We start from the raw sequence: 14,202 nt of genomic DNA, 5'->3' as shown, positions 1-14,202 counted from the left end.
GGGCAAGTTTAATGGCCAAAAGTTCTCTATCCCCTATAGAGTAATTCTTCTCTGCAGGAGAAAAGGTTTTAGAGAAGAAGCCGCATGTGAGCGTTTGGCCCTTCGGCCCTTTCTGGGTGAGCACCGCCCCTGCACCTACAGAAGATGCATCCACCTCCAGAATACAAGGCTTCTCAGTATCAGGTCTAGAGACAACAGGAGCCTTGGCAAAGGCGGACTTTAACTATGTGAAGGCTTCTTCAGCCGCCAGAGGCGTGGATTAGTGCCCTTCGTGGTAAGTGCCACGATGGGAGACACCAGAATAGAGAAATGTCGGATAAACTGCCGGTAGTAGTTCACGAAGCCCAGGAACCTCTGGATGGCTCGTAGACCTTCTGGACGTGGCCACTGCAGAACTACAGACAGTTTGGTTGGACCCATCTGGAGACCTTTGTCGGAGATTATGTAACCGATGAGATACACAGTATCACATGGGATAGGATGAGATACGCAGTATCACACGGGATAGGATGAGATACACAGTATCACACGGGATAGGATGAGATACACAGGATAGGATTAGATACACAGTATCACACAGCATAGGATGAGATACACAGTATCACACAGGATAGTATGAGAGACAGTGTCACACAGGATAGGATTAGATACACAGTATCCCACAGGATAGGGTGAGATACACGCTGCTGTTTGTGGGGATGAGTTGAGATATTCGGTCTCCCTCCTGTGGGGATGAGCTCAGGCTTCTGGAATGTAGAGGAAGCTTCATAAACACCGAGGAGCAGGAGCCGTGACCTCATGTCTGGCCACAAGCCCCTCCCCCCTGACACCTGCTGACAGCTCCGCCCTCTCACTGTGCACACAGAGCTGTTCTTGTTCCATGAACACAATGTACATGCGGCGCCTGATTCAATAATAAAGCTTTATTAGCAATCCTCGTTCCAATGACAGCACAACATGCTGAAAATCCTATTGTCACTGGGACAAAATAATTTGGACTGGAAATACAATTCTAAAAGATTCCTGTTCTGACTTACATACAAATACAAGGGGTTTTCCCACAAAGACAAACAAAATATCACAGTCTCACAGATCCAGCATCTCACAGATATAATTCACCTGTCTAATTCATCAGTCCTGCTGGACACAACATCAGTTGCCTCTGGATACAACCCTGTAACTTCTGACTTTAGGGTCGGCAAACATCTTGCCTAAGACTTCACTGAGCTTTTCTCTTTCTCTGCACTCTAGCCCCGCCCCCTACAGTTCTCCTGTGTGGTGTAGTATATAGAGGATGTGTCAGCTCTCCTCCTGTGTGGTGTAGTATATAGAGGATGCATCTGCTCTCCTCTTGTGTGGTGTAGTATATAGAGGATGTGTCGGCTCTCCTCCTGTGTGGTGTAGTATATAGAGGATGCGTCGGCTCTCTTCCTGTGTGGTGTAGTATATAGAGGATGCGTCGGCTCTCCTCCTGTGTGGTGTAGTATATAGAGGATGCATCTGCTCTCCTCTTGTGTGGTGGAGTATATAGAGGATGCATCTGCTCTCCTCCTGTGTGGTGTAGTATATAGAGGATGTGTCGGCTCTCCTCCTGTGTGGTGGAGTATATAGAGGATGCATCTGCTCTCCTCCTGTGTGGTGTAGTATATAGAGGATGCATCTGCTCTCCTCTTGTGTGGTGGAGTATATAGAGGATGCATCTGCTCTCCTCCTGTGTGTAGTAGTATATAGAGGATGTGTCAGCTCTCCTCTTGTGTGGTGGAGTATATAGAGGATGCATCTGCTCTCCTCCTGTGTGGTGTAGTATATAGAGGATGTGTCAGCTCTCCTCCTGTGTGGTGGAGTATATAGAGGATGCATCTGCTCTCCTCCTGTGTGGTGTAGTATATAGAGGATGTGTCAGCTCTCCTCTTGTGTGGTGGAGTATATAGAGGATGCATCTGCTCTCCTCCTGTGTGGTGTAGTATATAGAGGATGTGTCAGCTCTCCTCCTGTGTGGTGGAGTATATAGAGGATGCATCTGCTCTCCTCCTGTGTGGTGTAGTATATAGAGGATGCATCTGCTCTCTTCCTGTGTGGTGGAGTATATAGAGGATGCATCTGCTCTCCTCCTGTGTGGTGTAGTATATAGAGGATGCATCTGCTCTCTTCCTGTGTGGTGGAGTATATAGAGGATGCATCTGCTCTCCTCCTGTGTGCTGTAGTATATAGAGGATGCATCTGCTCTCCTCCTGTGTGGTGTAGTATATAGAGGATGTGTCAGCTCTCCTCCTGTGTGGTGGAGTATATAGAGGATGCATCTGCTCTCCTCCTGTGTGGTGTAGTATATAGAGGATGCATCTGCTCTCTTCCTGTGTGGTGGAGTATATAGAGGATGCATCTGCTCTCCTCCTGTGTGGTGTAGTATATAGAGGATGCATCTGCTCTCTTCCTGTGTGGTGTAGTATATAGAGGATGCGTCTGCTCTCCTCCTGTGTGCTGTAGTATATAGAGGATGCATCTGCTCTCCTCCTGTGTGGTGTAGTATATAGAGGATGTGTCAGCTCTCCTCCTGTGTGGTGGAGTATATAGAGGATGCATCTGCTCTCCTCCTGTGTGGTGTAGTATATAGAGGATGCATCTGCTCTCCTCCTGTGTGGTGGAGTATATAGAGGATGCATCTGCTCTCCTCCTGTGTGGTGTAGTATATAGAGGATGCGTCTGCTCTCCTCCTGTGTGGTGTAGTATATAGAGGATGCATCTGCTCTCCTCCTGTGTGGTGTAGTATATAGGGGATGTGTCGGCTCTCCTCCTGTGTGGTGCAGTATATAGATGATGTGTCGGCTCTCCTCCTGTGTGGTGCAGTATATAGAGGAGGTGCTGGTTCTCCTCCTGTGTGGTGTAGTATATAGAGGATGTGTCAGCACTCCTCCTGTGTGGTGTAGTATATAGAGGATGTGTCAGCTCTCCTCCTGTGTGGTGTAATATATAGAGGATGTGTTAGCTCTCCTCCTGTGTGGTGTAGTATATAGAGGATGTGTCGGCTCTCCTCCTGTGTGGTGCAGTATATAGAGGATGTGTCGGCTCTCCTCCTGTGTGGTGTAGTATATAGAGGAGGTGCCGGCTCTCCTCCTGTGTGATGGAGTATATAGAGGATGTGTCAGCTCTCCTCCTGTGTGGTGTAGTATATAGAGGATGCGTCTGCTCTCCTCCTGTGTGGTGGAGTATATAGAGCATGCGTCTGCTCTCCTCCTGTGTGGTGGAGTATATAGAGCATGCGTCTGCTCTCCTCCTGTGTGGTGTAGTATATAGAGGATGCGTCTGCTCTCCTCCTGTGTGGTGTAGTATATAGAGCATGCGTCTGCTCTCCTCCTGTGTGGTGTAGTATATAGAGGATGCGTCTGCTCTCCTCCTGTGTGGTGTAGTATATAGAGCATGCGTCTGCTCTCCTCCTGTGTGGTGTGAACTTGCATCGGCTCTCCTCCTGTGTGGTGGAGTAAATCGAACATGCGTCGGCTCTCCTCCTGTGTGGTGTAGTATATAGAGGAGGTGCCGGCTCTCCTCCTGTGTGTTGTAGTATATAGAGGAGGTGTTGGCTCTCCTGTGTGGTGTAGTATATAGAGGATGTCAACATCAAAAAGGAAGAACTACACAAGTAGTAAAAAATTGGGCACATGAAAAAGGCAAAACTGAAGAAATACAAAGTGGCCATGTGCTATGCCAAAATAACAATCTTTATTTAATATGAACAACAATTAATGTATATACACCAGACAAAAAGCCAATAAAAACATCTAAAAAGGAAAGAAAAATCCTATATCTGAAACCCTCAGGAAGCCACCGTTGTGGCGATACGCGTGGGGCTCTCCCGGCCCCTCCCTCATCTGTCCAGCCTGCTTGGTAACTATTATGGCCATACATATTTCACCATCATTTACTGCAGGGATGTATTGATTGATGGCATTTATTTCAGGTACTTGCTTTCATCTTGTACTGGACAGGTGTAGGGTGGGGGGCTGGGTAGGGAGGTTTTTTGCCTTAGGGGCCTTATCATGGGCTCAAACCTCCCTTAGGGTTTCAGATATAGGATCTTTCTTTCCTTTTTAGATGTTTTTATTGGCTTTTTGTCTGGTGTATATACATTAATTGTTGTTCATATTAAATAAAGATTGTTATTTTGGCATAGCACATGGCCACTTTGTATTTCTTCAGTATATAGAGGATGTGTCAGCTCTCCTCCTGTGTGGTGTAGTATATAGAGGATGTGTCGGCTCTCCTCCTGTGTGGTGTAGTATATAGAGGATGTGTCGGCTCTCCTCCTGTGTGGTGTAGTATATAGAGGATGTGTCGGCTCTCCTCCTGTGTGGTGTAGTATATAGAGGATGTGTCGGCTCTCCTCCTGTGTGGTGTAGTATATAGAGGATGTGTCGGCTCTCCTCCTGTGTGGTGTAGTATATAGAGGATGTGTCGGCTCTCCTCCTGTGTGGTGTAGTATATAGAGGATGTGTCGGCTCTCCTCCTGTGTGGTGTAGTATATAGAGGATGTGTCGGCTCTCCTCCTGTGTGGTGTAGTATATAGAGGATGCGTCTGCTCTCCTCCTGTGTGGTGTAGTATATAGAGGATGTATCAGCTCTCCTGTGTGGTGGAGTATATAGAGGAGGTGTCAGCTCTCCTCCTGTGTGGTGTAGTATATAGAGGATGTGTCGGCTCTCCTCCTGTGTGGTGTAGTATATAGAGGATGCGTCAGCTCTCCGGTGTGGTGTAGTATATAGAGGAGGTGCTGTAGTATATAGCAGAGGTGCCGTTTCTCCTCCTGTGTGATTTGTTAGATCCTTCTCTTCTTTTCAGTCATGTTATTCACCTCTGGACCTGTACATTAGCTCCAGGCAGCGTGAGACCCATAAACACCGGCAGGGCAGGACACACATCCCTCTACCTCGTGTGCTGGATGTCCACGGGGCGTGACACTCATCAGGTTTGTGGTACATTTTGTAGTGATAAATGCAAAACTGTGGTAAATTCACCATCGCGATGATCCAGAACCAGCGGCGCCTGGAACGTGGCCCACAGGGAAATCCTTAGGGCGTCCAGCGAGACAGGCAACACTACGTGAAATATTAGCCGCTGTTCACACCAGGTGGAAAATCCAAGGTCCTTTTATTGATTGAGCGGATTACACACCGACACAGAGAGACAAACCTCCTGCTCGGATACAAAATCATCGTCCGTCGTATATAAAGAATCATCTGCAGAGAAGACGGAAGCGGCTCGTGGACACCATGCAGAACCCATTCACGTGGACATACATGGATGTCAGTGCAAATCATGCAGCCCCCCCCCCGATTATATATTATTATTATCTGCATATCATTTATATAGATTTTTCTATATACTGTAGGAATGTGGATAACCCATCACCCATATATGTATCTGCCCCCCCCCCCATGGATTGTACAGTCATATTACACGCTCTCCATTACAAAATGACACACGTGCATGGACACCCCATAGGAAAATGTCAGTACAAACAGTGGATGAGGCTCCGTGGTCTCCATCGCGCAGTGGTATTGAGGCACTCATTGGATGTAGCTGGTTACGTGGCATCTAGCACCTTATAGGTCCCTACAGAGGCACAAGGGGTCGTGTGTAGGGCCAAACGCAGCTGGACGGGCTCGAAGCTTCTAGAGTGCGGTAATGGATAAGCAGAGAGTCCAATGCTGCCCGCAAGGCACGGGGGGCAACATCCTCCACCACTGCTCCGGCCATACACCGCTACGGCACATGGGAAGATGCTACAGACAATGGATCGCTGCCTGGAGGGGCATCACACAGCAGCAACATTCGGAAGGGGCAGATCACCCGCCCCGGGTGGATGCGATGCTCCCGTCATAGTCAGCAGGCGCTGGTCTGGAGGTTACTCTCGGTGAGCAGCGAGGCGATGGAGCTGGGATCATACGAGTCACCGTCGGAGCTGAAGTCATCGTCATCGGCTGTCGGCCGGACCGGCTTTCGTCTGAAAGAAGCCGCAAAGACGAGTGTTCAAAACGTTGTCTCCTAGAAGACATGTCCAGGATCGGGCCTCTGTGGGTTTTGTACTTACCGCGCCTCCTTCTCTGCGGCTTTCAGCCGGTTCTGGAGCTGCTCGTTGATCTCGTGTTGTTCTTCTAGCTCTCGTTGGGCTTTCTTCCTCAGTCCCTCCAAACGCTCAATCTCCTCCTCCGCCTCGTCCACCTGTCTCTTCAAAGCCTTGACCCTCAAGTTGAGCTGAGAAGATAACATGAACTTATCACACGGCTGCACTGGGGTAGGTGCTCTTCATAAACCAGCACTTGTCCTACCTGGTCCTTCTGGTCGTTGACTTGGAGTCTCTCGTCTTCCAGCTGGATGTTCAGCTCTTTCAGTTTCCTCTCCAGTTTGCGGTTGGAGGACAGTAAGGTGGACTTCTCCCTGGAAACAAGACACAGATCAGGAATGGCGCCGCTCTAGTGTTGTTTTGGGTCACGACACCTATTTATTGTAAATCATTGTAGGGTTTGTTGAAAGAGCGACCTGTAAATGACCACGTAGTGTAGAGAAGGACTTACCTATCCTCCAGCTGCAGCCGCTCTTGGACCTCCTGCAGCCGGGCCTCCAGCTGGGACACATTGGCGCTGGGCTTCTGCTGCCCCTCCAGTCCTGCCAGGCGGTTCTTTAACTCCTTATTCTGAGAGACAGTAGGACATGGCGGCTGAGTGGTTATACTTGGTTAGGCCCCTGTGCACATACATTACCGGGCACCTATATAGCTATACCCTGCTGGGCACCTATATGGGTACAGCACCAGGCGCCTCATGTCACTACACAACATATAGCCAGGTGCAGTCTGATGAGATGACCTCACCCTGGGGTGGAGCAGTGAATGCGCCCTTTATGAAGCCTGTGGATGACGACCTCATGGCCACGTCTTGTATGACCCCTGACCTATAACATTCCTCCAGCAGGGAGCGGTGACATCACTTGTGTCACATTTCTCACATTGTGACACAACCCCGGGGCCCCCTGTGTGACATGGAGCTGCGATGCTCTAATGTGTGGGGGCATCACCGGACCCTACATGAAGGCAAAGCCCCACACTCAGCCTCCACCTGCGATAATTGCCTGGGATTCTCTCGCTGTTGACATCTAAGGGGTTAAACAGAGACTGGGAGATTCCTATTCAGAAGATCCCATGACGCTCATGTACGTCAGTCGCACACAGGTGATGACGGAGGGGATTGTCTGGGGTAATACAGGACACTACTGCCCCCTGCAGGTCTCACCTGTCTCTCCAGAGAAATCTTATCACACTCCAGGTCCTGGCGGCTCGTCCTCTCCTGCATGAGCTCCGCTCGTAACTGCTCCATCTGTACAGGACGAGAAGACATGAGACCCTCTGACCCGACCCAACACGAGTCCCCTGAGCCCATCGACCCAAAAACATATGGATCTGCAGCTGCCCGATCCTGGCCTGGGGAGAATCGGAACCACCATGTAATGTTGTATCCACGCCTAATGTGCGGGGGCTATGCTACATGTGCGCGGGCAGGTCTGGCGCCTCTTCACAGCCTCCCCACCGCCTCTTATGTCCCTCTATCCCTCAGGACCCTCCCTCTTCTGCAGAATTACCTGGTCCCTGCTGCGGTTCACCCGGTCACTGAGAAGCTCCACCGAATTCTTCTCCTCATCGAGCTCAACCTCCAGACGCTTCACCTTGTCCTGTGCAGAGACAAATCTCCATCAATAACACAGAATCCCCCACAGACCAGAGACCCCAACAGAGGAGGATCCCCCGCCAGCAGTGAGCCCTACAGAGGAGGATCCCCCGCCAGCAGCGAGCCCTACAGAGGAGGAACCCCCATGTCCGGCAGCGAGCCCTACAGAGGAGGATCCCCCGGCCGGGCAGTGAGCCCTACAGAGGAGGATCCCCCGCCCCAGCAGCGAGCCCTACAGAGGAGGATCCCCCATGTCCGGCAGCGAGCCCTACAGAGGAGGATCCCCCGGCCGGGCAGCGAGCCCTACAGAGGAGGATCCCCCGCCAGCAGCGAGCCCTACAGAGGAGGATCCCCCGCCCCGGCAGCGAGCCCTACAGAGGAGGATCCCCCGCCCCGGCAGCGAGCCCTACAGAGGAGGATCCCCCGCCCCGGCAACGAGCCCTACAGAGGAGGATCCCCCGCCCCGGCAGCGAGCCCTACAGAGGAGGATCCCCCGCCCCGGCAGCGAGCCCTACAGAGGAGGATCCCCCGCCCCGGCAGCGAGCCCTACAGAGGAGGATCCCCCGCCCCGGCAGCGAGCCCTACAGAGGAGGATCCCCCGCCCCGGCAGCGAGCCCTACAGAGGAGGATCCCCCGCCCCGGCAGCGAGCCCTACAGAGGAGGATCCCCCGCCCCGGCAGCGAGCCCTACAGAGGAGGATCCCCCGCCGGGCAGCGAACCCTACAGAGGAGGATCCCCCGCCGGGCAGCGAGCCCTACAGAGGAGGATCCCCCGCCGGGCAGCGAGCCCTACAGAGGAGGATCCCCCGCCGGGCAGCGAGCCCTACAGAGGAGGATCCCCCGCCCCGGCAGCGAGCCCTACAGAAGAGGATCCCCCATCCCGGCAGCGAGCCCTACAGAGGAGGATCCCCGACCCCGGCAGCGAGCCCTACAGAGGAGGATCCCCCATCCCGGCAGCGAGCCCTACAGAGGAGGATCCCCCGCCCCGGCAGCGAGCCCTACAGAGGAGGATCCCCGACCCCGGCAGCGAGCCCTACAGAGGAGGATCCCCCATCCCGGCAGCGAGCCCTACAGAGGAGGATCCCCCGGCCGGCAGCGAGCCCTACAGAGGAGGATTCCCGACCCCGGCAGCGAGCCCTACAGAAGAGGATCCCCCATCCCGGCAGCGAGCCCTACAGAAGAGGATCCCCCGGCCAGCAGCGAGCCCTACAGAGGAGGATCCCCCGGCCCGGCAATGACAGGGGACCATCCTGATTAATACTTGTAGTATTGTAGAAGGACTTTCCTAATAAGCATTAGGAGATTATCCACAACGATAAGCCCCATGAATAACATCAGGTATGGATCTAATTGGCAGTACAAAATCCTCTGACATAATTCACACTGAAATCCTCTGTGCTGCTGTGTGTCCCTGTAGCGGGTCCTTCCTCACCTCCAGCACTTTCACCTGCCTGGAGCGGTCATCCTGGAAGCGTTTCTTGGAATCGATGTCGTGTTCCAGACTCTGCAGTCTCTGAGCGAGCAGCTCCTTGTCCAGCGCGGCGCTCTCCTTCTCAGCCTGCGCCTCCTGCAGCGCCTGCTTCAGCCTCTGCACCTGCAGATTATATATTATACTAGGATGTGTAATACCGGCACCACTTACCTCCTCCTGCCCCTGCTGATGTCCTTGTATTATTATACTAGGATGTATAAGAGCGCCCCCTGCTGGCAGCACTTACCTCCTCCTGCAGCACCTGCTTCAGCCTCTGCCCCTGCTGATGCCCTTCTATATTGTTATACTAGGATGTATCAGAGCGCCCCCTGCTGGCACAGGCACTTACCTCCTCCTGCAGCCGGCTGACATTGACCTGCAGCCTCTCGGCGTCGGCTGCTTTCTCCTTGGCTTGTTTCTGAGAGTCGCTCATCTCCTTGCGAGACTTCTCCTTGTATTCTTCCAGCTGCCTCTGTAACATCTCCAGGGAGTCTCGGGACTCGTTTGACATATTGTCCAGCTGAGGAAAAGGTGACACCAGATAGAGAAGGTCATGCATCGTCCATAGGGTAGGGGGATAATAATCTGGTGGAGATACGGGCGATGGGGCCACCACCAATTACATTGTTATCTCCTATGGACCAGGATAGCAATTGATTGGTACAACCCCTTTAAAGGGGTATTCCAGTTATATCATGCCCCACTGATGAAGTGACCAGCTGCTCCATTTACTTCTACGGGAGACCTCTTCAGCGCCTCCTGTCACCCCTCGTGCTCTCACCTCTCTGGTCAGTTTATCCATAGACTTATCGAGCAGTCGCTTCTGCTCCTCCAGATCGTTCTTGGTCTTCTTCAGCTGGTCCTTCTGCCGGATCTCCTCCTGGTAACACTCCTGCAGCTCCTCGTACTCCAGCGTCAGACGCTTGAGGTTCCTCTGAGCCTCGTCCAGCCGGCTCTCCAGCTCCCTTCTCACCATAGCAAACTCTTGGCCTTGGTCTGTGACTTCTCCGAGAGAATCCTCCATCCTCTTCCGCTCCGCCTGGAATTGGGAACACACAATATTGTACCGTGGGCCCAGTTTTCGGGCTGTTTAGGCTCCATCTTTAACAGTGTTTACTACCGTATCTTGACCAAATTTTGGAAGCGACGGACAAATGACATCTCGAAGTCACACTTACTTCTATTCTGCCAATTTTGTCCTTGAGCCTGGTCTCGGCCCTCTGCAGATCATCGCAGAAGGTCTTCAGCTCCTTCACCTGAGCCTCCAGCCCCAGGATCTTTCTGCGGAGGTCGTCGTTCTCGTCACGGCTCTCCTGCAGGTTGTTCTCCATGACTTGCCGCATTCGCTCCGCGTCGGCCTTCTCGTCCTCCAGCTTCTTCTTAACCTAAAAAACAACAGAGGGTCAACTGAGAGGAACAACAACCCCCTCTCCCGGCTCTTCAGCCGGTTTCCTCACCTTCACGAGCTCCTCGTAGTCCCTCTTGGTTTGTTGCAGATCCTTGCTGAACTTTTCGCGCAGCTTTTCCGACTCGCGGTCGTGACCAGACACTTCATCCTTTAGTGCCCCCTTTAGGGCAGATAGTTCTCGGTCCCGCTGGTGCAGGGTATCCTCCAGCCGCTGTTTCTCCTGCGTTAGAGGCTTCACTTGGTCCTGGACCTTCTGCAGCTCCTGTGAGACACAATGCACCATAGGCCATGGCAGCTCATACATCACAGGATCCTAGTGACCTCTGCTCCTTACATAGGGCAGGATTTACCAGGTGGGGGGGGGCATGGAAAGCCGTAGCAGGAGGACCGTGTTCTGTTATTATTTTACTTAAGGGGCAGTATATAGATGTAAATCATTTGGGGGGGGGGGGGCACTGTATACATGAGAATTCATTTCCGACAACGTAGATATTTACATTATATTGCTGCTGGATTTCTGTACAGAGCCTGGTTCTGGTGCTGTAATTTCGACACAAAACTCGGTTCTGGTGCTGTAATTTCGACACAAAACTCGGTTCTGGTGCTGTAATTTCGACCCCGAGCTCGGTTCTGGTGCTGTAATTTCGACACAAAACTCGGTTCTGGTGCTGTAATTTCGACACAAAACTCGGTTCTGGTGCTGTAATTTCGACCCCGAGCTCGGTTCTGGTGCTGTAATTTCGACCCCGAGCTCGGTTCTGGTGCTGTAATTTCGACCCCGAGCTCGGTTCTGGTGCTGTAATTTGACACCGAGCTCGGTTCTGGTGCTGTAATTTGACACCGAGCTCGGTTCTGGTGCTGTAATTTGACACCGAGCTCGGTTCTGGTGCTGTAATTTGACACCGAGCTCGGTTCTGGTGCTGTAATTTGACACCGAGCTCGGTTCTGGTGCTGTAATTTGACACCGAGCTCGGTTCTGGTGCTGTAATTTGACACCGAGCTCGGTTCTGGTGCTGTAATTTGACACTGAGCTCGGTTCTGGTGCTGTAATTTGACACTGAGCTCGGTTCTGGTGCTGTAATTTGACACTGAGCTCGGTTCTGGTGCTGTAATTTGACACTGAGCTCGGTTCTGGTGCTGTAATTTGACACCGAGCTCGGTTCTGGTGCTGTAATTTGACACCGAGCTCGGTTCTGGTGCTGTAATTTGACACTGAGCTCGGTTCTGGTGCTGTATTTCGTCAGCAAATGCAAGTCCAAAAAAAAAGGGAGTTTGATTGGCACTCACCAGCTCCGTTAAAAATAGTTCAGCTTTATTCATCCAAGATGAGACAATACAAAGTCCAAGGATAAGGTGCAAAAACGAATAGTGCACCTTATCCTTGGACTTTGTATTGTCTCATCTTGGATGAATAAAGCTGAACTATTTTTAACGGAGCTGGTGAGTGCCAATCAAACTCCCTTTTTTTTTGGACTTGCATTTGCTTGTGAAAGTGGAAGACTCTTTCCTGGATTGAGCACCTGGTGGTGAGCGCAACTGTTCTGTTTCTTTTACATTCCTATTGCTGTATTTCGACACCGAGCTTGGTTCTGGCACCGTAGTTCTTTACAGGGCTTGGTTCTGGCACCGTAGTTCTTTACAGGGCTTGGTTCTGGCACCGTAGTTCTTTACAGGGCTTGGTTCTGGCACCGTAGTTCTTTACAGGGCTTGGTTCTGGCACCGTAGTTCTTTACAGGGCTTGGTTCTGGCACCGTAGTTCTTTACAGGGCTTGGTTCTGGCACCGTAGTTCTGTACAGAGCTTGGTTCTGGCACCGTAGTTCTGTACAGAGCTTGGTTCTGGCACCGTAGTTCTGTACAGAGCTCTTGTGCTGTATTTGTACACTGAGCTCGGTTCTGGTGCTGTATTTCGACACTGAGCTTGTTTCTGGTGCTGTATTTCGACACTGAGCTTGTTTCTTGTGCTATATTTCTGTACAGAGCTTGGTTCGGGCACCATATTTCTGTACACAGCTTGGTTCCGGCGGCATATTTCTGTACAGAGCTTGGTTCGGGCACCATATTTCTGTACAGAGCTTGGTTCCGGCGGCATATTTCTGTACAGAGCTTGCTTCGGGCACCATATTTCTGTACAGAGCTTGGTTCGGGCACCATATTTCTGTACAGAGCTTGGTTCCGGCACCATATTTCTGTACAGAGCTTGGTTCCGGCGCCATATTTCTGTACAGAGCTTGGTTCCGGCGCCATATTTCTGTACAGAGCTTGGTTCCGGCGCCATATTTTTTGTACAGAGCTTGGCTCTAATGCTGTATTTCTACACTGAGCTTGGTTCTGGTGCTGTATTTCTGTACCAAGCTCTGTTCTGATGCTGTATTTCTACACCAAGATCAGTTGTGGAGCTGTATTTATCATCAGAACTGAGTTTTGGTGCTGTATTTCTACACTAAGCTCAGTTCTGGTGCTGTATTTCTCCACTGAGCTCAGTTCCAATCCTGTATTTCTGAACAGAGCTCGTTTTTTGGGGCTGCATTTCTGTACAGAGCTCAGTTCTGGTGCTTTATTTCTACACTGAGCTTGGTTCTGGTGGAAGTCTATACTAAGCCTGCTTCTGGTTTTGTATTTATGTACCATGTGATAATTTATTCAGGCACTATGTTATAAGTTGTGGGGGACTCGGTGTATATATTCTTATTCTGGGGGCAGCACGGTCCTCATTAGGGGGTCACTGTTTATGTTATAATATTTGATGGCCATTATATATACATATGGAGGGAGGTCCGCCCAGTTATGTTTGTGCCCTGTCCTCACCCTCATGTGCTCCTCGTACTCTTTCTTGGATTGCTGCAGCTCGCGGTTGTACTGTTCTCGTAGTTGTTCCAGGTCGTGGTCGTGGCTGGACACTTCATCCTTCAGCGCCCCCTTCAGGGCAGACAGCTCCCGGTCTCGCTGGCGCAGAGTCTCCTCCAGTCTCTGCTTCTCCTGCAGCAGCTGCTTCACCTGCTCTGTGAACCGCTGCAGCTCCTGCAGGTAATGAGAACATGAGGATGGGGGACGATGGGGGTCGGGTCCGAGGACAGTCTCCGGCCCTTACCTTCTTATTGCCCTCGGCTTCTCCAGCATCCACCGAGCCTTTCTTCACCTGCTCCAGCTCCGACTGCACCAGCGAGAAGCGATTCTTCATCTCGTTCAACTCGTCTTCAGACTCCTCTTTCTCCAGCTTCAACTGTAGAACCCTAAAAACAAAGAAATCCCTGGATTATATAGGGTTATAGGGGAATATATGGGGTTACTCGGTCATAAAGGAACAATCTATGAGCTGCCACTGAGAACTACAGCCATTCCACAAAAACCAAGCCCTGACAATGGGTAATGTAGATGGAACAATAAGGTTACAGGGGGTCAGCGCGAGGTTCTGTCGGGTCTCCTGGTACTCACTGCTCCTTGGTTTTGCGGAGCTCGTCCTTATTCTTCTGGAACATTTCCTTCCACTGGTTGATCTCCTCTCCGCTCTCCTCCAGCTCGCGCTGCAGGTTCCTCACCACTTGGTTTATCTTCTGACGCTCAGACTCCAGGCTCAGCTGGTCCTGGGGGGGAGCAACACAAGGAACTACAGGAG

General features: G+C 51.5%; 1 protein-coding gene across 5 annotated transcripts in view; it reads right to left on the bottom strand.

Moving 5' to 3' along the window:
• Window positions 1-5,120: 5,120 nt before the first annotated feature.
• The window catches only part of CGN (cingulin), a 70,379-nt gene continuing 61,297 nt past the window's right edge, over window positions 5,121-14,202 (bottom strand). For all 5 annotated transcript variants that reach the window (XM_072114444.1, XM_072114441.1, XM_072114440.1 and 2 more), the window contains 14 exons: window positions 14,022-14,170; window positions 13,678-13,819; window positions 13,395-13,607; window positions 10,638-10,850; window positions 10,359-10,565; window positions 9,962-10,219; window positions 9,530-9,700; window positions 9,142-9,303; window positions 7,625-7,714; window positions 7,279-7,362; window positions 6,565-6,683; window positions 6,319-6,427; window positions 6,081-6,244; window positions 5,121-5,993 (listed from right to left, as the gene is read on the bottom strand). In XM_072114444.1, coding sequence (XP_071970545.1) covers window positions 5,873-5,993; window positions 6,081-6,244; window positions 6,319-6,427; window positions 6,565-6,683; window positions 7,279-7,362; window positions 7,625-7,714; window positions 9,142-9,303; window positions 9,530-9,700; window positions 9,962-10,219; window positions 10,359-10,565; window positions 10,638-10,850; window positions 13,395-13,607; window positions 13,678-13,819; window positions 14,022-14,170 — 2,202 coding nt within the window. In that variant the 3' untranslated portion in view covers window positions 5,121-5,872. The remainder of the gene's footprint in view (window positions 5,994-6,080; window positions 6,245-6,318; window positions 6,428-6,564; window positions 6,684-7,278; window positions 7,363-7,624; window positions 7,715-9,141; window positions 9,304-9,529; window positions 9,701-9,961; window positions 10,220-10,358; window positions 10,566-10,637; window positions 10,851-13,394; window positions 13,608-13,677; window positions 13,820-14,021; window positions 14,171-14,202) is intronic.

This window comes from Engystomops pustulosus, chromosome 7 (genome assembly GCF_040894005.1).
Source record: "Engystomops pustulosus chromosome 7, aEngPut4.maternal, whole genome shotgun sequence".
NCBI classification, from domain to species: Eukaryota; Metazoa; Chordata; class Amphibia; order Anura; family Leptodactylidae; genus Engystomops; species Engystomops pustulosus.
The sequence above is the reverse complement of the archived record's forward strand: the minus strand, read 5'-3'. Positions and strand labels throughout refer to the sequence as shown.